The sequence below is a fragment of the Sitophilus oryzae genome, unplaced genomic scaffold (genome assembly GCF_002938485.1).
Source record: "Sitophilus oryzae breed Bouriz unplaced genomic scaffold, Soryzae_2.0 scaffold_172_pilon_pilon, whole genome shotgun sequence".
Classification (NCBI taxonomy): domain Eukaryota; kingdom Metazoa; phylum Arthropoda; class Insecta; order Coleoptera; family Curculionidae; genus Sitophilus; species Sitophilus oryzae.
In genome coordinates this window covers 2776134-2800859 of record NW_022146424.1, presented here as the reverse complement: position 1 = coordinate 2800859, position 24726 = coordinate 2776134, and the positions used below count along the sequence as shown (strand labels likewise).

The 24726-nt window shown below is 32.1% G+C and overlaps 1 protein-coding gene across 1 annotated transcript in view; it reads left to right on the top strand.

Moving 5' to 3' along the window:
* LOC115881481 (retinal guanylyl cyclase 2) overlaps positions 1–24726 on the top strand; it is a 197655-nt gene that overhangs the window by 161456 nt on the left and 11473 nt on the right. The window contains exons 16-21 of the mRNA XM_030898974.1: positions 796–988; positions 1720–1897; positions 7424–7435; positions 13303–13509; positions 17038–17197; positions 24498–24632. Coding sequence (XP_030754834.1) covers positions 796–988; positions 1720–1897; positions 7424–7435; positions 13303–13509; positions 17038–17197; positions 24498–24632 — 885 coding nt within the window. The remainder of the gene's footprint in view (positions 1–795; positions 989–1719; positions 1898–7423; positions 7436–13302; positions 13510–17037; positions 17198–24497; positions 24633–24726) is intronic.

Here is a 24726-nt window from a genome sequence, read left to right as displayed (position 1 = left end):
CAGACCTAGCGATTATTTGTATGTTCGGCGTTGATCGGTGTGTGGCACTTCATGTTCATAATATCGGAAAAAAATATTGCTTGTGCGTCTTTCATTGTATTTTATAAATTGTTGAAACGTTAAAAGAGAAAACGACTGCAGATGAGATGGTGGAACATATCTCTTTTCAAAAATCGAGTTTCTCATGGTGGTAACAATTTACTAAACGGTGTTAAAACAGAAGATTCTGGAAAATTTAAGAACTTTTGTCGGATGTCACTTACAGATTTTAATACCTTATTAGATTTAATTGACATAAAAATAATGAAAAGTGATACCAATTACCGAAAAGCAATTTCACCTAGAGAAAGACTAGCTATAACCTTACGGGTCTTGGCGGTTTTTGTACTTCTTTATTAGTTCTAAAACAACTTCATTCGGCCATTCCATTTTTGATATTCGATCGCAAACGTGGTAAACAAAATCCCGTCCAAACCGAACGTGCAATAGCGCGAATTTTCTTTGATGTACCGACACGGCGTAGAACAGCGTCGAGCGCGAGCAAGCAATCATTCGCTCGCTCGCAGAGCCGTCCACACCAGTTAAGCGTTCCCATAGAACATACCCGAATTCTTGCTCGTTCCTGCTCGCTCATCCGGTCTGGACGCCCCTTTACATTCTGACGCTTAGTGTGCAACGCGCTTTAATAATAACAATAAACAAACTCTTGCAACTCCCGTTTAATTAAACCATAATAAACTGTCTTAATTATATACAATTTAAACTTTTATTAGACGTGTTAATTTTTTTCTACAGATAGCCACGATGGCCTTGGACCTGTTACACCAGAGCGGCCGTTTTTGTATCCGCCACCTGCCGGGCACCCCCCTTCGCCTGAGGATAGGGCTGCACACGGGCCCCTGCTGTGCGGGGGTCGTGGGGCTCACCATGCCCCGCTACTGTCTCTTCGGCGACACGGTCAATACAGCCTCCCGAATGGAATCAACAGGTATGTTTTGATTGAGCTGCATCTAGAAGCATGATGTGTTTTCTAGTATCAGTGTTATGCAGGGAGAGTCTTAAATAAGTGCAAATAATTTCAAGGCTGTTAGATGTCGATAAAAGAAACATATTTTCTCTTTACCCTTTTTTCAAATAAGTTCAAAATAACGCAGTTATACTACTTTGAAAATTTCCAAAAAAAAATATTTTTGCTTATTTTGAGAATCACTGGATCTTTTCTGGATTTTCTTTCTTGTAAATTTAATCTACTACCTATGTTGCCATATTCTCTAGAATTAATGTGTTTTAACTGAAAACTAAAAAAAGTTCCAAAAATTTTTTCAAAAAATTCCCAATTTTCAAAAAAAAATGTTAGCGATAAAAACCTGATAATCGTGTTTGTGGGGTCGAAATATATTACGCCTAAAAATATTTGCACTTATTTAAAACTTACCCTGTAGAAAAAGTATTTTTTAATAGATGAAAAGCCAGCAGAGAAAACGTGATTAATCTAATTTTATAAAGTTTTAAAATATTGGCCAAAAGTGTCGCTAGTGCGTCGTTTACTTAAAAAAAACAGCGTCTAAGACGGTTGGAAATAACAAGATTGGTTCAGCTCCTCTTGAATTATAAATGATGTAACTAATATGTGATTTGAATATAAAATTATATAGTTTCTCACATAAATATTCATGAAAATTTTTGATTTTGTTGTAAATTGCTGTTTTTCTTTATTAGGGGCTGCTTGGAGGATTCATATGTCAGAAGCAACCAAATCACGTCTTGAGAAAGCTGGAGGTTACCATATAGAATCCCGAGGACCCACTGAAATCAAAGGAAAGGGTACAATGGACACGTATTGGTTACTTGGTAAAGAGGGATTTAATAAAGAATTGCCAGTACCACCGTCAATTGAGTAAGTCCCGTTTTTTTATTAAGATATTTTATGCGCGATTTACAATATGAATAAAATCTTCACATCATAATTTTTGTGATGGTTTTTGACAGTAATTTCATTAAACGAAAAACTCTTTTTCTTGCCAATAAAAAATATATCTGCCGTAATCATACATTTTTTGATACATATACAGGGTGGTCCAAATATTAGCATATTGCAGATAAAATTAAGTAAAATAATTGTATTGTCCTAAAATGCTTAGTTTCGGAGATACAGGTTGTTGAAGTTTCATTTTTATTTCGATTTTTTCCAAATAATTTCTGAAATAACGTCAATATTTGGATGAAAATTGGTGTCTGGGAGTTTTTTGACATGAGACATTTGATTTTGATGTCAATATGACTCCTATTTATAGAGGGCGCCACCTACATATTTGTAACTGGTTTGTAAAGTAATAACTTTTTATCCGAACCTGTATAAAACTACTGAGTAAAGAAATGTACATTTATGACGTTTTGACGTTCTAGAGCTATTTGGAATCGAAATTATCAATACCTGTCATTATTGACATAAATTAAACTAAGTTGACTAAATAGTTATTGTATTTTTTTTGTATTTTACTAAGAGTGAGTCCCAGGTGGGACCCTCCACTGAGGCCGGGAGGGCCTAAATAGTTATTAGACTGATATCATAAATTTGAAATGATTTTCTGCCAAAAGTTCAACAGAAACTGTTTTATCATCATTTTTTTTGGAAGAAATTATTTTTTTGAAAGATAATTAATTAAAAAAAATAAAAACGTCTTAAATTTATCATTCCATTCAAATAACTATCTACTCAACACGTTTATTATTTGTCAACAATGACATGTATTGACTAATTCCATTGTAAATATCTTTAAAATGGTAGTTCGCGGCGATTTTTACCTAGAGACATTTTTCACGTAAAAAATGACGGAAATGTATATTTTTGTACCTGTATATTTTCGTACCTCTACAAACCTACAGTAGGTTTATAGAGGTACGGACGAGAAGTTAGTATTCTTACAAACAGTTTAAACTCATGTGGCCCCTACAAATAGGAGTCATATTGACATCAAAATCAATTTTCATCCAAATACTGGCGTTCGATCAGAAATTATTTGGAAAAAATCGAAATGAAGATGAAACTTCTACACCCTGTATCTCCGAAACTAAGCAATTTAGGACAAGTTTTCCACCATTCTAAAGATTTGTTGGTCATTCACTCTTTTGTGGCCATTTTTATAATTCCTATGACAGCACTGATGAAAGATGCTGGACTTTGAATGGCATTGATGAACCTTGACATCATTCTGACTGAAATCATCTCTTTACATCATTCATTGTCCTAGAAGATAAGGTGATGGTGGTCCTTCGAAGACATTGATGGAATATCAACTATGTATCTATAACCTGTAGATTTGATGCTTTTTTTCTTTCTAAAAAATGAGGGGCTTGAGGATTATAATGATATTTCCTAACTAAAACATACTTTCATTTCATTTTTCTACATTCATATTAAAACGGACATTTAATTTGCGGATTTAAAATCTATAATACGGAAGAAACCCTTGTAACGTTTTATAATACGCGCTGATTGTGCATTTAACCTCCTAGATCTCGTTTAAGATTCGATCTTGAACGGTTTTATTCCACATTTCGCCACGTAATAAAGGCAAACTTTCGACGACTCAATTCAGTTTAAATCGTATCGTTCGCAATAACAAGCGGGTCACGATACAATTCCGGGGGCCCGCAGCTCGCGACCTTCGCGGAATCCGGATTCGTTTACGAGGATAATCCTCGGAATAATGCGCTTCTGGAGGGTGAGATTTGCGAAATTGATTTGTAGGTTCAAAAAAAAGGTCGCCAGAAGTTTTTGCTTGTGACGCACTTATTAAAATGGTTAATTCTGACTCTGTTATTTTTTTCAACTTTTTTAAAGTTTATTCTTTATTTTACAGTGCCTTGTTCTAATTAGACTATAAAGAGTAACCCAATAAAAAAAATGTGCTTTTTTATTTTTAAACAGAACATATTTTTATGGTTTATAGCAGTTTTTATTGATTTAAACACAATTTAGATGGGTAAGGGAGAAGATGTATGGTAGAAGTTAATCATAGCCACCTTATAAATCTATTGTGACCTAGATCTATTGTGACCTTGTCTCTTGAGTTATAACTCATCATACAGTCTCAGCGCTTTGACAAAAGCGAGTATCTGAGACGGTTTTACAGAGGTTAGCTCTCCATCTCCGATATCAATCGTAGCAAAGATTATGGCACGAATGATTTTCGTCTCGACGGACGCACTCAGTGACGAGGTGTTCTGGTGTTTCTTCATTTTTTCCTACAGAATCTGCATTTGTCGTGGTTTCTTAGGTTCAATATAATAAGGTTTTCACTGAGGAGACAGTGTCCTGTTTAAAACCCCGTGACAGCCCGAGGATCGTTGGTAATCAATAAAATCCTACGAGAAATTTCTACGATTGTCTTAGACCGTTGGAGGATTCTCATTCCAGGTTACGGATGGGGTCTTCTAGGTTTTTAAGTTCCGCTTTAAGTTTGTTTCCACTTAGGGAGCAGAATGGTTCTGGTCCAGTTAGTGGAGTGTTCGCTCATTTTCTAGCTAGAACGTGTGCTTTTTCATTACCTTTTTTCACTTGATGGGCTGGTACTCAGAGTAGGAGTATTTTATAGTATAGGAGAAAGGATGACAGGTGGAAATTATTTTCATAATTCATTTGAATTAATCCTAAAATTTTAAAACCAAAAAACTGGAAAATAATTAGATTTATAATTGATCAGTCGTAATTAAAATATCATCAGTTATACAGGATGAGTTTCCTAGGATGTCCTCTATGGGTATCTCGGAAACTATTGGAGATAGAGAGTCAGTTAAATAGGGAAAGAATTGCAGTTTTGTGGGGTCATAAATATACGCTTTTCAGATTTTCGAAAAAGTTCATGACTTACTAGATATTTCGAAAAAAACAAATTTCGGCTATTTTAAAAATTGTCCCTAATTCCATTATAATCTATTTTAGACAAAAAGTTTTCAGATAAAAGTTTTAGATAATCACCACTAACTAACTTCCACTGGAAAGGTCGGGTATTTATGAAATTTCTTGTAAATACTGTAATCAGAAATATGTTGGGCAAACTAGAAGATCAATATTAACTAGATTTAAAGAACATTTAGCTCAGATAAGATATGGTAGACCGGATAAATCGTTGCCAAACATATTGTTGATAAAGAACATTGTATAGATCTTAATAATTTAAAATTAATTAAACAAGTCTCAAATTACAGGCAATTAGATGCACATGAAAGCGTCAGAATTAATAAATGTAAAGATAGTATGAACAGAGACAACGGTCCAATTCCTTCAAGTTGTTTGTTCCTACTACTCTACTGGCGGAAATCTAACTGTTACGCTCAGTTGGCTCTGACTCGGTTGGCTAGATTTTGCCACGCCCACTCGGTGCCCACTGGGTACTTGTAGATTGTACTTTAGTTTATAATCATCTGCTGATGATGCTAACATGGTTAGCGAAACGCGCGTCCAGTGTAAAAGTAAAAGTATTTTGCTGTGGTGATTTAGTGTTTTTATTTTGCTGTGTAACACCAAAGGTTCCAACCCTCAACTGTAATTTACAAAGATTGGATGTGACAATTTCACTTTTCTGAGAGCAACGACGAATGAACTTGTTTCCATGGCTAACTAAGTGAAATTAGTCAAGAAAGATAAGAATTGGCTATAACTCAGTAATTTTGTAAAAGAAACATATTATAGCTTATATCGCTGAAAAGCTTAAAAAATGGCGCTTTTTATGAAGTCATGGCCAACTATGATTTCCATTTAAAAAAACATATGTTTGTGTCATATGTCAAAAATGACAGGCTTTAGAAAAAATCGGAGAACACAATCTCATTAGAAATGTGATTATCTACAATTTTTATCTGAAAAATAGATTGTGGAATTAGGGACAATTTTTAAAATAGCCAAAATTTGTTTTTTTCGAAATATCTAGTAAGCCATGAACTTTTTCAAAAATCTGAAAGGCGCATATTTATGACCCCACAAAACTGCAATTCTTTCCCCATTTCACCGACTCTCTATCTCCAGTAGTTTCCGAGATGCCCATAGAGAACATCGTAGGAAACTCACCCTGTAGATACTAAATGTCAAACGAAGACTTTTTGGCGCGGACTATAATGCGAGAATTTGCGAAATAATGTGGTGTAATTTAGAATGAAATTTATGGAATTGAATTTTCGTAAAGAAGAATCGTTAAAACTTTTTGCCTGTAATGCAGTGATTAAAAATTCTTTTCTTTATCTCACTCTCCTTCTTTATCTTCATTTTTCCTTTGCAGTGTTTCCTTAACCTTATTAGAGTTAAGGAAATGACGTAGCAAATGAACAGCGAAATTTTGCTCGCCTAAATTCAATTATAGATTCAGCACCACCTGGATAGTCTCACAGATCTTTCTATTAGTTATTTAACAGTACCACTCTTTAATAATTAATACATAACTCTGTCAATACAGTACCCGATCAATAAAAAGTATTGCCATAGAATACTACATAATTATTTTATTCTATTTTTAGAATATGTTTTTTGCCCAGTTTATCATGCCCTGTAATGTAAGGATGATGATGTTCCTGGTATATAGATCAGGTTACTTTTTTCATATTCTAGAAATAATGCCGAATTAATGAAAATGCAGAAAAAAAATACAGAATTGATCTACATTTTTTTCAAATTCTGCATCAATTTTTTTGCAAAACGACTTTAATTCTATAAAACTAAAACTCGTTGAATTTAAAAGAAACTTTTACTGAATACTTTTATTCGTATTATTGCAATATTAAGAGAGAAACTTGGATGGAAGTAAGAAACCTTTAAAAGTTAGAGAAACTACTTGTTAAAAAAGTGTACGCTACGAAATGGATGTAAAAGAAAAGTAAGTAGTTAAATCAAAACATAAAATGGTATCAAGGTTTTCACTGCAGTAAAAAATTCTGAGGAACTGAAGTTGTAAATACTGTTACATATTTGTTTACATATTGGCATCTTAGGGACAATGCTGAAAAATCAAATAATTTAACAATATAAAACAAACTGTTTTAAGTGCAAATACTTATTCTGATTGACTGCCTACAAAGTTTATTTTTCTTCGATAATATTTATCCCGATTTTGTTTGTTATCGAACATTTGGTTCATTATAAAAGTTCGAACAAACTTGGAAGTTTGGTTTTGTAATTGTTTGGACGCGTGGGAAATTCTTAGCAAAATAATACTTATTTACTATTGGAAAAATACGGAACTGTTATAATGTTTTTGACGTTACAAAGTTTCATCATAAATTATTTGTTTTCTAGCAACGAATGAACTTTGGGAAGACATATTTTGAGAGATTTGGTTTAAAAAAATATATTTTTTTGAGAAAATGTTCTTATGGACTTAGAACAACTTTTATTAACATATTTGCTTTTGTTTTTTACTGCTGGAAACAGGGAAAGTCACGGGTAAGTAATTTATAATCCATATTTGATAATATATGATATATACAGGTTAGGTTAGGTTAAGTTAGGTCTTAAATATAAGTGCAAATATTTTCAGGGGGTAGATAACTTCCAAAGCATTTTTCAAAAAATTCCAACTTTTCAATTTTTTTTTCGTGAAAAATAACCATAATGGTGTTTCTGGGGTTGAAATATACTGGCGCTAAAAATATTTATACTTATTTAAGACCCACACTGTAGTGTGTGATAAAAAAAACATTTCTTTCAATATGGGGGGGGGGGGCATAATGAAAGTCATGTTGGAACCACTCTATTGATGCGCGAGTATCTACACGCTTTCCTTTATTTCTTGATTTGAAAAATTCATATTTACAATTTTGGTTTATTTTAATTTACAAAGTTTCGATGTGACAGTTTCACATTTCTGAGAGCAACGACGATTGAACTTGTTTCCATGGCTAACTAAGTGAAATTATTCAAGAAAGATAGGAAATGGCTATAACTCAGTAATTTTGCGAAAAAAACATATTATAGCTTATATCGTTAAAAAGCTTAAAAAATGGCGCTTTTTATGAAGTCATGGCCAACTATGTTAAAAAAAACATATGTTTGTGTCATATGTCAAAAATGACTTTAGAAAAAAAAACGGAGGACATAATCTCATTAAGGATGTAATTATCTACACCTTTTATCTGAAAACATTTTGTCTAAAATAGCTTATAATGGAATTAGGGACAATTTTTAAAACAGCCGAAATTTGTTTTTTTTTTAAATATCTAGTAAGCCATGAACTTTTTCAAAAATCTGAAAGGCGCATATTTATGACCCCACAAAACTGCAATTCTTTCCCTACTAAACCGACTCTCTATCTCCAGTAGTTTCCGAGATACCCATAGAGAACATCGTAGGAAATCAAGGGTAGTATTAAACTATTTGTAAAAAACGCTTTCTCCAAATTGGCTAATTCAAATTCAAATTCAAATTCAAATTCAAATTTCTTTATTAGACCCCATTAAGTTTTACAGAATAATATTAGTATTAATAAATGTGTGTCTAAAGGGATCGCACCGCGATTAAAAAACCGATACAATGGCACAAAGTGCCACAGTGGTGCGACCCCAAATACAAAATAGAAATAAATTAAATTATAGAAATAAACAAAATTAAAATTATATAAAAAAAGTGAAAATATAATTTTATCAGGGACGAGCGGAGATAAGCAGAGAGGCACAATGAAACAGTGTAAAAACCGGAACAGCAACCAATGACGGGCATATCAGAAGAACAAGATCTCACAAATCAGTGGAAGAAATTATAATATTTACGAATTTAGTAAATCATTTTTAATTTGTTTTTTATAATCTGTAAATGATTGAAATTTAAAGTTATTAGAAATATTATTCCACAAATGTGGCGCCATGAAACTGAAAGATTTTTGGAAGTTAGCTGTTTGGTGTTGAGGAATTTTAAAATAATGCACTTGTCTAGTCGAATGATCATGGTCAACGTAGTGAAACAATGAGAACAAATAGGGAGGCTGCTCTGTAGTTAAAATTCGATAAATGAATGTCATTAAATAAAATTGTCGTCTGTTAGTCATGGATAAAATATATAAATTTTTAAGATGTGGCGTTATATGATCTCTAAAAGGAATGTTAAAAGAAAACCGTAGACACGAGTTTTGAAGTATTTGGATTTTTCTAGAGAATCTAGCGTTTATGGATGTACCATAAACAACATCGCCATAATCAAATAAAGATAAAATAAATGTGTCACATAATTGATACTTGTCTTTGATGGTATATATTTCTTAAGAGACGAAAAATTCTTCAACCGTATATAAGCAGCCTTTAATTTAGTAGTTATATGTGCCTCAAAAGAAAGCTTCGCATCAAAATAGACTCCAAGATTTTTAGTCTCTGTAACAATGGGTATCGCAACATTATCTATATGGATATTCATGTTACCAGCCGTATTTGTAATTTTGTTTATATCACTACCAAATACTATAACACAAGATTTACCGGCATTTAATTTCAAATTATGATCCAGAGCATATTTATTAATTTTATTAAGATCGTCGTTAAAATTTACTGAAATTGTGCCAAATTATTAGTATCTATTCTGCAATAAATTTGAGAATCATCTGCATATTGCTGCAATTCAGAAAACTCTAATTCCTTATTCATATCAGCTACATATAACGAAAATAAAAGTGGCCCCAGAATAGATCCCTGAGGAACCCCAGAAATCATAGGAATATAACTAGATTTTTGTTTTAAACTTCCCCGTTTCATGACAAAACAATGTGATCTATCTTTTAAAAGGTTTTTTATCAATTCTAAAGAGCCGTCTGAAAATCCAAAATACTGTAATTTTGCTAGGAGCACACTCTTTGAAAAATTCTAGTAGTATAAGAGAAAGAGAAAATGGGTATTTTTTTATTTTATATCTTGGTAGATTAACTTAAATACACATTACGCAAATTCCATTTGTTCCAAACTTTTTGCCACACACTATATTCGTAGTTTATTTTGGTTTTTTACTCAATAAAATATACTAGAATAGGGATTATACTGTGACAATAGTTAAAAAAGATAATTTTCAGTAACAATATGGAATTTTTTTTTACGTGCGAATTTTGAGAAATTCACGGAGTAGAGATAGAGTATTCAATTTATTTTCGTCAATGGGAACATCGGTCTGAATTAAGTTGGTAATGGCATTACGAAATGCTCTAAAATTGCTTTACACTTCGACAATGCACGCGGCATATCTATTGTTACCGGCAGGCATTATGCACTTGAGTGGTTTCAGTTGTGCGCCGAAGAGATAGAGAGCACAAAATAGGATTAATTGTTCTAAAAAGTACTGCTCTTGGATGGGAAAATGTTCCATAAACTTTCAGTTTTTTAAGTTAAGTAATTAGATTTTTTTAACTTCGGGGTATTTTGCTACTTGCACTGTATACCTCAGTCAAAATAAACAAAAAAAAAGGGGGTTAAATAACAATAATTCGCATAGAGCTGGAAATTGGTACAGGTCTTAAATACACTATTATAAATGATATCTGAAAAGTCCCCACCGCTCTCTCACATCTCCTAAAAAAATTATTTAAGTTCAAAGGTCAAAAATATGATTTTTTGTTTTTTTTCTCCTAAACGGTAAGCACTATCGCAAAAATACCTTAAACAAATGTAGATTTTCTACAATAATGGTTCTTATACTTTTTTCTTACGAACCACCATTCCTGAGATATGGCGATTTCAAACATCGAAAATAATATACTAATATGCTCACATACTCGGCCGATATACATCATAGGAGACTCAATTTAATAAAAAATATTGTAACGGATTTCGCCCATACAAATTGAAACACGTAATGATTTAATTGACTGCGCAGACGTATTCAAAAAGATTGACTCTTCTCAAGTCATCATCACAAGTGGAATTCGCTTGCTTCTTGCATCTTATATGGTGCTCCAAAAAAATTGATTCTACAGGGTCCGGCAATAGTGCGTCGGGCATCTGTAGCTCCTAGAATAAATAACTTGAAAATGTTGTTTAAGTGCATACCTGAAGTATGTACCAGGATGTATTTCAGGAAAATATTTTAACTTCTATAGAGTGGCTCAAAAAAGTGTGAGTGGACCTGGATGATTTTTTTTAAATGGAACACCCTGTATATTATTACATTTTTGGCTTCCTTTCCGATCACTTTACATAACCCTAAGATATGAATAAATACATTTTGATAGTTTCAGAGATATTAAAAAATAAATGAAAAATATATATTTTTTCAGCCCTTCTTAAAAAAATTATTAAAAATACAAATCTTTTCTGAAAACAAAACTATATTAGGTATTTACTTTAGATGGTCTGTACTTACTTTGCTATAAATATGAAAATCGTAAATTATACAGGATGTTCAAAATTCGAAGCCAAACTTTCTAAAATATAAAATAATTTTTTTTCGTTTTTTTGAAATGGAACACCATGTATATTATTTTTTCAATAGACGGAGAATTAAAAAATGAACATTTTTTATATTTAGAGTATTTCAAAATTTTTAACGGTTTCGCAGATATTTGCGGTTTTATATTTCATATGGCATTTTCCATAGTAAATTTTTATCAAAGCCACCCAGTAATTTTTCTCTCGTATTTTACCATTGAAAGCGCCATATGAAATAATACTGCGTGTATCTGCGAAACCGTTAAAAAATTTTAAATACTCTAAATACAATAAATGTTCATTTTTAAACTCTCCATCTAATAAAAAAATAATATACAGGGTGTTCCATTTAAAAAACAAAGAACAAATATTTTATATTTTAGAAAGTTTAGCGTAGAATATTGAACATCCTGTATGAATTACAATTACCATATTTATAGCAGAGTAAGAACAGACCATCTAAAGTAAATACCTAATATCGTTTTGATTTCAGAACAGTTCTTGTATTTTTAATAATCTTTTTAAGAAGGGCTGAAAAATATATATTTTTAATTTATTTTTAATATCTCTGAAACTATGGAAATATATTTATTCATATCTTAGGGTTATGTAAAGTGATCTGAAAGGAAGCCAAAAATGCAATAATATACAGGGTGTTCCATTTAAAAAAAATCATCCAGGTCCGCTCACACTTTTTTGAGCCACCCTATAGAAGTTAAAATATTTTCCTGAAATACATCCTGGTACATACTTTAGGTTTGCACTAAAACAAAATTCGCAAGTTTTTTATTCTAGGAGCTACAGATGCCCGACGCACTATTGCCGGACCCTGTATAGACAAGTATAGATATTTAAGTTTTGTTAAAAATACTCAGAACAATAAAATGGTACAACTTTCTTGTCTTCCTCCAACATATGCTTCTGCCTGTCAACACTTATATCGTGTATACTATCAAGTTCAATTGTGGCTAGGCAATTAAATGAACCCAGAAGACTGGGGTTGGAAATTTATAGCTATAGAAATACTTTGGAGTCGATTAAAACTTTACTTCCACCTGCTCAAGAAAAACTACTTAACACAAAATGGGTTGTAGCGCAAGTCTTGCTCCAATATTGAATTAAATACAGATGAGGATTTTGATGAGGAGACAACTGTCATAGATGGATTTCCAGATATTCCGCAAGAAGATGAGAAAGAAGAAAGCGAAGAAGACATTACTGTTGAAGTACCATTTGAAGATTACTACTCAGATTAAAATTCTTACAAAATCAACAATAATCCGTTCGACCATAATCATTACCAAGGGTACAGTTTTTTAATATTAATAGTATCTTTTAATATTAATAGTACCAAACCACGTTAAAAAAACGCGTCAAATACACTACCTCACAGGTGGTGATGAAATGTGTGCATATTATAAAAAAAACGAGTTTTTCAACTTTTGAAATCGCCATATCTCAGGAATGATGGTTCGTAAGAAAAAAGTTTTAGAACCATTATTGTAGAAAATTTAATGGTCTACAACATTTGTTTAAGGTACTTTTGCGATAGCGCTTACCGTTTCGGAGAAAAAAGCAAAAAAACATATTTTTGACTTTTGACCTTGAACAATTTTTTTAGCAGATGTGGGAGGGGTGGGGATTTTTCAGATATCATTTATAATAGTGTATTTAAGACCTATACCAATTTTCAGCTCTATGCGAATTATTGTTAATTGAAATGTCTTTTTTGACTGGGGTATGTAATAAAATCTACAAAATAAAATAGTTATTTTTTGCAAAATCCGCTGGGGCGATTCCAACAGAGACCAATTTGTCATCGTTAGTCAGATTGGTTAAAAAATATCTATTTTTGTATATTTATTACATGTTTTCAACTTTTTTTGTATTAAATAAATTATATATTTATTGTAGGTTGGATGAGAGTCTTATAGTATCGACTCTAGCAAACATTCCCAACATTAAAGAAGATTCCATAGCAGACTCCATATCTTTGGAGAATACTAGCAGACATATGAGTGTCAGCGAAGGCCACACAAAGGCTCCAAGTCCAAACCCTACATTCATCAAAACAATGGAGCTGTCAAAATTTTCTTCGCTGACGAGAACTCATGACGACAGGTAAATACACCTTTTTTCATACATTTTCACAAAGTTTTTAGTCAATGTTTGGCTCATAAATTTTTATTACAAAAATATTTTTTTGTACATATTTTTTTTTGTGCATTTTGAATATTAAAAAATGTTTTTGCCATAAGTAGTTTATTTAAATTTTACTCTCAACTAACAGACGGGGTAACATGGCATCCCCTAACAGTGAAGTGTTCTAATTGATCACCCCTATAATTTTTTTATTTTTTTAGATATAAAAACGAAATTTGGTATGTTAGTATATGACGTTTTTGGTCACTTCCTGTTTCTCCGGAAATGCCTATAACTTTTTTACTCGATAGAAAATGACACTCTGAATAAAATGACATATCATATATCAACTTTTGACATTATCGCATATGGTTTATTTGAAATTGTAACATGCGACAATAATATAACGACAATTTGACTCGAAATAGCTATTGTGTGGTACCAAATTATTCGTAAAAATGCTTTTTACAAATATGCTAATGAGCTACCCTTGTACCATTTGAAAAAATTGAGGTATGATTTGAGCATCTTTTAACCCGCCATGCCAGGACAAGACACGGAAAACATTAGACTATCAAATATATTTTTCCAAGTCTCCTTGATTAAAAATTAGTGTTTTTAACACAGCTATGGCACTCTAGATTGATATTTAGAATAATTTTTTTTTAAGCCAAAACGTCAAAAGTTGACATATGATATGTCATTCTATTCAGGATGAAATTTTCTATCCAAAAAAGTAAAAATATAGCAAGGGTGCCATTTAAAAAATAGAAGTTGTACTCATTTCCGGTGAAACACGAAGGGACCAAAAACAATTGAATATGTAATGATTTTAGTTCGTTACATGTCTTTTTTATATATGATATATATGATGTCTGGCATATTGTCATCGGATCCCTTATCGATCAGGCCTGATAATTTATTTGGCACGCTTGGCGTAATTTTTACGTTCTCTAGTCAACAACCTAGCCAACCCCAATCGTTTCACTGCTCTGTGGAGGCGCTGTTAACATCGCTCCAAGGTTTGGCTCTCCGCGCTTAACACCACTTTGGGTTTGGCTGTCGGCCATCTTAATAGTCCCGACTTAGAGAAATTGCAATTATTTAAATCTTGCTGTATAATTTGAATCGGCTGCTATTTCGAAGCTACAGGTAAAGATGAGTTATTATCTTTTTTAGAATTCGTTATTATTACTGCGTATTTTTAAGGTAGAGTTTTGGATTGGCCCACCTCAACTCGTATTTGCTGTTTGCTGACACATTGGTTTTCTTTTGTCCTCCAGAATATTAAATGGAAGAAAGGACAGTTCTTTTGTTTATTATTGAGCCGTCGGAAGTATTTCGAGGTAGGTTTATTTTGCTTATTAGACCTTGTTTGGTTTTAAACAAGAGTTTCGTATTTTTAGGGTCCAAGGTTATGGTCCAAGTTACGGACGTTGTCCAAGGTACGGACAGTATCCAAGGTACGGGCATTATCCAAGGTCCTAGTAGTGTTCCAAGATACGGGTAATGTTCCCATGTATAGTTTTCCTATGTACAGATGTCCTATGGACGAGTGTCCACTGTACGGATAGTTTATCCTATGTACACAGTGCTCCAGCGTGGATGTGGCGTAGGCCCCATGCTGCTTCGTTCCTGTTTTTAAGCCTAGTCGATAGTTACGGCTGTATTAGTTCATGGTGTCCTCACCTTGGCCCCTTTTGTTGCATTGGCCGAGAGACAGTACAGAGATACAAGTCCCACCTCACGCTGTTACTGTTTGAAGCAGGATTGCCTCAAGAACAATCAGCTAAGTTTAGATTTAAGTTCTGGTTTTTATGTTTTATATTTTCTATACTTTTAGTCTTGAATAATTAATATCGTACTAGTGGTTAAATTACTTATGTCCTATTAGTATTTAAAATATGATTTAGATCTTAGTTTCATTACGAACATATCTTGTAATGGTGTTACTTTCTATGTATATTATTATTGCGTGATTTTAAAGATGAATTACCGGATAGAGATTCTAGAATCTATGGCTTGCAACATCTTAGATTTAATGTCGTATAAAATTTAACAAATTAATTAAAGTAATGCTACACTTTTTTATATTTTCTATAGCTCTATCTATATTGTATTTTCCATAGTCTTTCATTGAGCGTATTTAATATTATTTTTGACATAACTTTCTTCCACATAAACTAACCACTATAATGATTAAAATTCTACAATGTTATTTACCATCAGAGTCCATGAATAGATATAGTCATTAGTTTTAAGTATTATACAACTGTGTTTTCTTTCTCTGTACATGCCTGGCGCCCAATATCTATTTTTTTTTGTTTATTGTTATTAATTAGTTTTCTTTCCAGTGAAATACCTTATCCACGACTGCTCTCCGATGAAAAGCTGCCGTTCGCAGTGGTAGTTTAAAAAACTATAAATATAACGATCAACACAACCAATCCTAATTTATGTAACATACCAAATCTCGTTTTTTCATCTGAAAAAATAATAAAGTTTTAGGGGTGAGCCGCACCCGGTATTGCCTTTTACTTAAAATCTATTGTTTCTTTGGTATAAATTGTAACACAGATATTATTAGAGGCACATATTTTTCTTTTACCCAATTTCGTTTGCTGCTTGTCTCAAAAGTCAACTTGTCACAAGGAAAATACAGATAAGCATGTTATTTGTCAACCCTTATAACTTCTTAATAAAATCTCGGAGAGACAGGATATTTATAGCTTATATTTTTAATATTTTTTTTCACAAAATATTATCCTTTTGTATTTATAGAAAAATGTTTATATTTTTATTTAAACTTTAAAACCTAAAAAACCATATCAAAAAATAATATGTACCTAGTGTGAGAATTTTTAAAAATTGAATTAAAAATGACCATCGAACAAAAAGATTAAGGAATGACTATAATACCACAGATTATACAGATTATAAACTTATCGTCATAAGCATTGTTTTTCGTGGTTCCAATTTCGGAGTCGCGCACTAGTTAGGTTACTAGTTTGCGCACAAGCACGCCCACTTATGGCCTCTAAAATTGTGCACAGCGCCTGACCAGACTTGTGACCGCGGCCCAGTTATTACGCTGTTTAAACGGTTAAAAAACGCTTAAAAAAGTTTATTTTTGCGCACAAGAAAACTTACTCGTTTGCTCATCGTCATAAAAAACAATTTTCGTACCACGAATTAGGGACAAGATTTTTATCTGTATACTTATAGGATACCTAATCTGTGATAATACTATCTATATATTATGTATTTAAAGACCTAATCGATTCTAGAAAACATTATGATGAAACAGTTTGTGTTAAACCTTTCAAATATATTATTTCGGTCTAATAACTATCTATCTAATCAACATATTTAATTTTTGTCAATTATGACATGTATTGACTATTTTTCCAAATATCTTGATCATAACCATTACCCGTACCGATTTTTACCAAGAGACAATACAAAGAAAATGCAACTAAAAACATAATGAAAATGTCAAATTTTTAGTTTCAGATCGGATCGCATCGTGAAGAGCATCTCCGGCGAAACTCCGATCATTCTGGGCACGCCGGTTTCAGCTTCGGAAGTGGCAGCTGCATTGCTGGGAGCTTCGACGAGCTCGTTGTGCCCTTACAGAAGGGGACACCGCGGACCTGGTAAAATCAAAGTAGGCAACTATTTGCCAGTTTACAACCCATGTAGTTGTGGGCTAGTTGAAAGTTAGAAGTCTTCTGACGTAACTATTCCAAATATTGCGACACATGATGCGTCAGATTAATGAGATTTAATTTAACAACAATACAAAAATACCGGGTGTTTGTCAGAAGTGGCTCACCTCTATAAGTTTTTTATTTTTTTTTAGATAAAAGTGAGAGCTGATATGTTAGTATATGAATTAAATCAGTATTGATCGACGCATTCAATTATTTTCGGTCACTTTATATTTCACTTGAAATGACAACTACTACTGATTTTTAAATGGTACCCTCGATATTATTTTACTTTATTCGATAGGAAATGACATTGTGAATAAAAAGACATGCCAACTTTTGATATTTTTTCTTGTAAAAATAGTATTTTAAGTTTCAATTTCGGGTGTCATGACTGTGTTCACAACGATAATTTGGTTCGAAATAGCAAGTATGTAGTACCAACCTATTCGTAAAAAAATGCTTATTCCAAATATACTAATTAGGGAATCCAAGTCTCGGGACCAAAAATGCTTTCAGGAATTCGGGAACAAATATCAGGTCTCGGGAGTCCCGAAACTGGTCCCGAAACTAAAATACACAGTATACTTATCTAATATCGATTGGATCCGTCTTGAGAAAATATAAGAAATTAAATTAATTTAACTGAGATCTCTAATATAAATATTTAATATAATCATATAAAACTATAAAAAACTATACAAACTAAAAAAATATAAGTATATAACGAATCACTTTTGTCCAAAGTAAGGCTTAAGTGCCACAAGGGCATTTAAGGATTTATCATCTAATCTTGAATGAAGCTTACTACAAAATCCACCCGCAACTGAAAAAGCTCTCTCCGATTGGACGCTGGTGGGTGGAATGGTCAGTAAATGCTCGTAACATAGCTGCAAATATTGTCCTCGACAACCGCCATCCTCAAAAAAGACCATTTCTCCTTTTATAATTTTTGATAATCGATCTGGTTTTGTAGCTAATGACGTTTGTATGATTGCTCTTGTTTTTGTTGAGGTAGTAGCTGATATTGCACTTTCAATAAATCCGTCTAACCTTTTTGCCAATGGAACTTTCTCGACCTGATTACTATTTCTGTTTCTTATCTCGGCCGGCGAAACTTCGTCTTCATCTGAAACAGCTATTTGCTCTTGCACTTTGGATTGTGATAATCTTTGCACCAATTTGTCAATGAACTTTAAGATTTCTTGGCTTAGACTGATTAAAATCTAAAGGATTGCTTAAACTTTCTATATATTTTAGTGGATTACAGAGATAACTATGCACACTGGAGGCAAGGGTTCTTCGCTCGTTTACTTGTTGCTTCAATGCTTCCTGTAAATTTTGGCTTAAAGGCGCATTGATTTTTGAAAGTTCTTCGAATATAAACTTAAAGCTAGCATCAGCAGTGTAGAGATTTGCTTCATACCTATATAGTGTCATCACAGCATAGGTTCTAGGCACTTAACAATTCCGTCCATAATTTCAAAATCGTAGTCACAGAGATTTACTGATATGGAGAGATCAATCATGGCCTTTTGTATGCAATCTTTTAGAAAAACAAACCTTTCTAGCATTCCATCGAGGCTATTCTAACGGGTTTTACAATCTAAAATAAGATTTAATTCTCGGTTGTATTTTCCGTGCACGTATTTCTGTAAAACAGTGTTTTTCAATGGAGAGCGCCGAAATAACTTTTAACACGATTTTTCGGACTTTGTTGACTAATTCGTTTTTGTTGTAGCTGTCAGTTAGGTCGTAAATGATCTCTTCATCCATAGTTTCATTGTCGTTGTCGCTATAATTATCATCACTTGACAGGTCTTCAATGATTTTCTGATGGTTTCTTTTACAATACATTACTTCAACAACTGCAAGGTATAATAATTTAGCGGTTTCGGGACCAAGTTGAGGTCCCGGGACCATCATTGAGTCCCGGGACCACTTATTTTATGCTAAGTCCCGGGACTGGATACCCTAATGCTAATGAGCCACTCTCGTTCCATTTGAAAAAAACTGATTACAATTAGCTGACGCTGATGTGATGTTAAATTTCGAAACGAGGAATAGTTACGTGAGAAGAACTATAGATAGAGTATACATTAATAGAGTTTTATTAGAGCGATTAAAATAAAGTCTGTCGACTGAGAGAATTTGGACAGGCGGTATTCAAAATTTGATGGGAAAAACAATTATTTATCTTTACCTTTTATTTAAATTACTAAAAAACTGTCACTGTCGTAATTTTTTCGTTGGAAGGATTATATTTTCTACTGAGTGAATTAGTTTTTGGGAAAAAAAATAAGTTATGAAACTTGATGTTGTTAAAGTATCCCATTTTTCGATAACTATTATCACCCTTTCCGTAGCATTGAACTAAATAAATTTGTGCTTCTTTAACATTTTAAAACAACAGAAAATATGACGTTAATTAAAAATAAAACAAAATTATATTACCATAGAAACGCGTTGTGACTTTTAGGAAAGAAAAAATTCAACCATATTTTTATTTTTTTTCGAAAACGGTATGGACATTTTTGAAAAACTATAAACGAGATTATGTATAACCATTTTCGAATAAGCAAAATATTTTATGAAGAATGTGTTTTTCCAAAAATGCCAATAATAAAAAGTTTTTTCCTCTTATTAAAGAGAATCCGAAGTTATACAGGGTGGAGCCTCTTATACGCCACGGAAGCTCCAAGGAGAACGGTAGTTTATATCGAAATGAAATTTTGGCAGCATATGTAGATTAACTGAAAGCACTTTATAAAAATATATAAAATTATACAGGGTGTCCCCAAAAAAAGTTACACATCAAAGTTGTGTTTTTTCTAATGGAACACCCTATATATTAATTGATTTTCGGATTCTAGGAAAAAAATAAAGATGTGTTTTATTAAAGAAGCATATACCTAAAATCTAAGGATTTTGACATATTTCACATTTTGTGAAAATGAAGAGTAAATTATAAATTTCGATAACAGCTACCTAAATTTTAGTTGACCTTGTATAGTCTGATATTTAATTACAGTAACCATTGTAAGTTAAACCAAATTGAAATTTGACCCGAAAATTTATACAGTGTCAGAGACACAAAATTAATATCGAACATTAGTCACTTTTAAAAGCAAGTTACTCCTTTATTTTAAATGGAACATCCACTATATTTTTCCGGTATTCAATGGGGAATTTATATATCTTCAAAATATTATTAACGATGCCTACCACTCAGACGAAGATTTTCCTAGATCTTTTAATTTTTATGATTTTGCGTCAGTAGATCTTAATTATTCGAAAAATCTATGGTAGCTGTGTGATATACCTTTTATTAATTTAACAAAAATTAAATATTCTATAGTAAAATACTCAACGGTAATAAAAAAACACGTTTAAAACATATTTTAATTATTATAAAATTAAAACTAGATATAAACCTATAATTATGTGACAAAAATTAGCTAGATGAAATCAAATGGTCAAAATGCTTCCTTTCTTGTTAACTGCATAAAATGATTGCCTTTTCAAAAGGATCTTTTCATTTTAAAAGGCATATATGTACCTCGAAAAGCAGCTAAAATAATTTCTCTCATGTTGTCGACAATAGTTGGTCGAGTTTTGTAAACACTGTCTTTAACATATCCCCATAAAATAACCAGACTAGATAAAATCAGGAGCATTTAAGTATTCTATTAATTGGCGAATGCAATGTGCACAAAAAACACAACTTTGATATGTAACTGTTTTTGGGGACACCCTGTAGAACTCTCTATATTTTTAAAAAATGCTCTGAATTAACCTACATATGCTCACAAAATTTCATTTCAATACAAACTGTCGTTCTCCTTGGAGCCTCCGCGGCGCCGTATGAGAGGCGCCACCCTGTAAGGTTATTTGATATTTTATTTAGTGGGTTTAGAAATATTCGTTTTATTTTTTGTTTTTATTCTCTGTCGTTAGTCAATTTGTCTCGAGAAAAAAAAAAACTGCTTTCGTATACACCCTAGAAGAAAATTTAAATTATCTAATTCTTCTTGAGAAATTCCGCAAGTCGGTGCATTTTTCATGCTCAAAAATAAATTGGCTTATTTCGAGAGCATTCTTTAAGTTAGCTCGGAATTCTTTTTACCGATTAGACTGTTTTCCATTTTTAATTAAAGGGGAAAACGCTTTTTGCAAAAATTAATTAGCTAACTAGCGCAGCCACTTAACTCGACATCTTTTGTTTTCGATTTTTTGCCTTGTTTTGTTTTACTTAATCTCTTCTTCCTTAATTTTGCCTGGATATTTCTCAAGGGTCTTTCTGAAAATATAAAAACGAATTTTATAATTGGGTATATACTTTTTCTTTGAATTATTTATTAATTATTTTTATTTCGGTAAGGATATATCCATAATAAAAAAAATTAGTTGAAATTAAAATATATTTACTTTAAGAGATTACTTCTATGATATACAGGGTGTCCCAAATTTGAGGCAAATCATTGGGATCTCGGAAAAGATACGGGATCGGTTAAAAATAGCCAAATTTGCGTAATTTGATGCTGATCAAAATTCAACATCAAAAGTTTTTTGAAAAAAAAACGAGTATTTGCGATTTCGAGATTTTTAATTTCTAAACAGTCGAAATTCAGAAATACAGGGTGAGTCTTAAATAAGTGCAAATATTTTCAGGGCCTATAGATCTAGATAAAAGAAACAAATTTTCTCTTTACTGGTTTTCAAATACCTAAATCTAAAATAACCGAGTTATTTTACTTGAAATTGAAAATTTCCAAAAAAAATAGTTTTTCCTAAAATTTTGAAAACCACTGGATCTTTTCTGGATTTTCTTTATTGTAAATTTAATCTACTACCTATATTTCCATAATATAAACAAATTATGTCTTTTAACTAAAAAAAAATGCCAAATTTTCAATTTTGTTTTCGTGAAAAAACCTCAAAATCGTGTTTTTGGGTTCGAAATATAGTACCCCTAAAAATATTTGCACTTATTTAAGACTCGCCCTGTATATATTGAACACCCTGTAGTATCTAATTCTCATACTATTCATACATCTTTCTCTTCATCTCTATAAAACTTCCCTACCATATTTAAAGGCTTCAACTTCAGAATCAATAATACTGACAATAATTTTTTACCATACTGAAATCTGATATTTTTTAATCAATTGAAATATTACAAAAAACTACTAATTGTAGGTATATCTATACTAATATATAAAATCCTTAAGTGCCTGACATACTGATTAATCAAGATCCTCAAACCGATCCTCAGACCACTCAACGTAAGAAGCTCAATTTTGGCATACAGGTTGATTCTAGGATGTAGAGGTTCCATAAGAAGGGATTTTTCAAAATTCCAGTTCCAAGAGGGTGAAACCACCCTTCATATATTACAATATTTTTTATTTAGAAACGGTCAAGTTTCCGAAAAAACGCTTAAACACGTATATTTTATTTTGTTTTTTACATATTTTAAGATTTTTTAAAAATGTATACAGGGTGTTTCGAAAGATCTGGTCATTGATTAATCACAATCCTGCTTAAAGCGCTTGACGTAAAAAGCTGATTTTTCGAAACTCTAATTCTAAGGGGGTGAAACTATCCCTCAAATATTAAAATATTTTTTATTTAAAAACCGGTAAGTTTTTCGGAAAAACTCTTAAACACGTATATTTTATTTTGTTGTTTTACATATTTTAAGATTTTTCATAAATTTATACAGGGTGTTTCATAAAATATGACCATTGAGTAATCACGATTCTGCTTAAACTGCTTGACGTTTAAAGCTGATTTTTAGCAAACAGATTGACTGTGGGGTGTAGAGGTTCAATAAGGAAGGGTTTATCAAATCTCAAATTCCACGAAGGTGAAAACGCCCCTCAAATATTACAATATTTGTTATTTAAAAGACGGTTAGTCTTTCGGGAAAACGCTTGGACAAGCATAACTTATTTGGTTTTTTTACATATTTTGAAATTTTTTAAAAAATCATACAGGGTGTTCCAAAAAGTTGGGTAATTTCTTAACCACGATTCTGCTTAAACTGCTTGACGTAAAAAGCTTATTTTTGGCAAACGGATTTTTCGAAAGTCAAATTCCAACGAGATGAAACTACCCCTCAAATAGTACCAAGTTATATAATAATATCGCCATATTGTTTTTTCTCATGCTGATATAAATGTGAGAAAATTTTATTCAGTTTGTATGTTAATGGAAATTTTTGCTTTGCTTTATCATCACCATTACAAATGATTAATTCGACGCGAACGAAGTCGCTGGTACACGCTAGTAACATTATAAATAAAAAAGGTATATTTTAACACAGAATCTAAGAATAAAATAAAAAATCGGGTGATTTATCCTCCACACTTCTTTGAAGCACCTGGTAGACTCAAAAATAATTTTAAATTTTGTATCTTAACATTCCCTAAAAATTTTCTATAACACACTTTTTCATAATCCTTAAAACAAATCAAATAATGTACTTGCTTCACATTAAATTTTTATCTCACTGTACAGGGTGTCCCATTTTCGTGTGTTTTATTGGGTTTGGGGTAATTACAATTTTTTCGAAAATCGGCTTAAAAATGACATTTAAAACAAAATGTGATGTATTTTTCTTCTTTTTTTACAAATTTATATTGTTTGACTAACTTTAGCGAATATTATAGAATTATTAAGCCGTGATAGATTAGTATGTTTTGTTTTTGGGTTTTAATTTTTGTCAATTCTTTTGTGATATATAAACATTGATGAAGGCTGTATTGTTAGATTGTTAAGATTTTTAAACAAAATGAAAACTTAATTCAGCGTTTTCGGAATCTAATGAATATGGAGAATATTATATTTCTAGAACGCTCATAACAAGGTAAATTAGGGTATCCCATTATAGAAACATAAATTTTCATAAAAAATGTAGTAATATTATATGAAAAAAAAACGCATCTTTGTATCTCTACCCCATAAAACACACAAATGTGGGACACGCTGTACATTACAACATTAAATCCATTTGTAATATAGATTTTCTCAAAAGTTTTTGTCTCTATTACACTCCGCTCGTACAATAAACCTCCTTTATATCTCCAAGGCAACTTTAATCCAATTCCATTCGACCTGTGATTCTGCCCAGTTCGAAAAGTTAGAGCGCCATTTGAAAGATTAAAATTCCACTGCACCGAGGTGAAACATTCCCTCGGGCCACATAAAACAACTTAAATGCCAACGATGTAACGCTAATGTTGTGTTGTGTAGGAGGAGCACGAGGATATAAGCACTCCCTACAGTCACTACAAGTCCCTGAGCCCCAAGCAACGTACGGGGAAACTTTTGCGGAGACAGTTCAGCCTGGACAGGACGGAGGAGAGCATAAGGAGTGATGATCAAATCGTAAGTGATTAGTATAGTTTCGTAAGGGGGTGTTCATAAATTACGTGAGGTATTTTTGAAAATTTTTTGACCTACCCCACACATATTTGTCTCT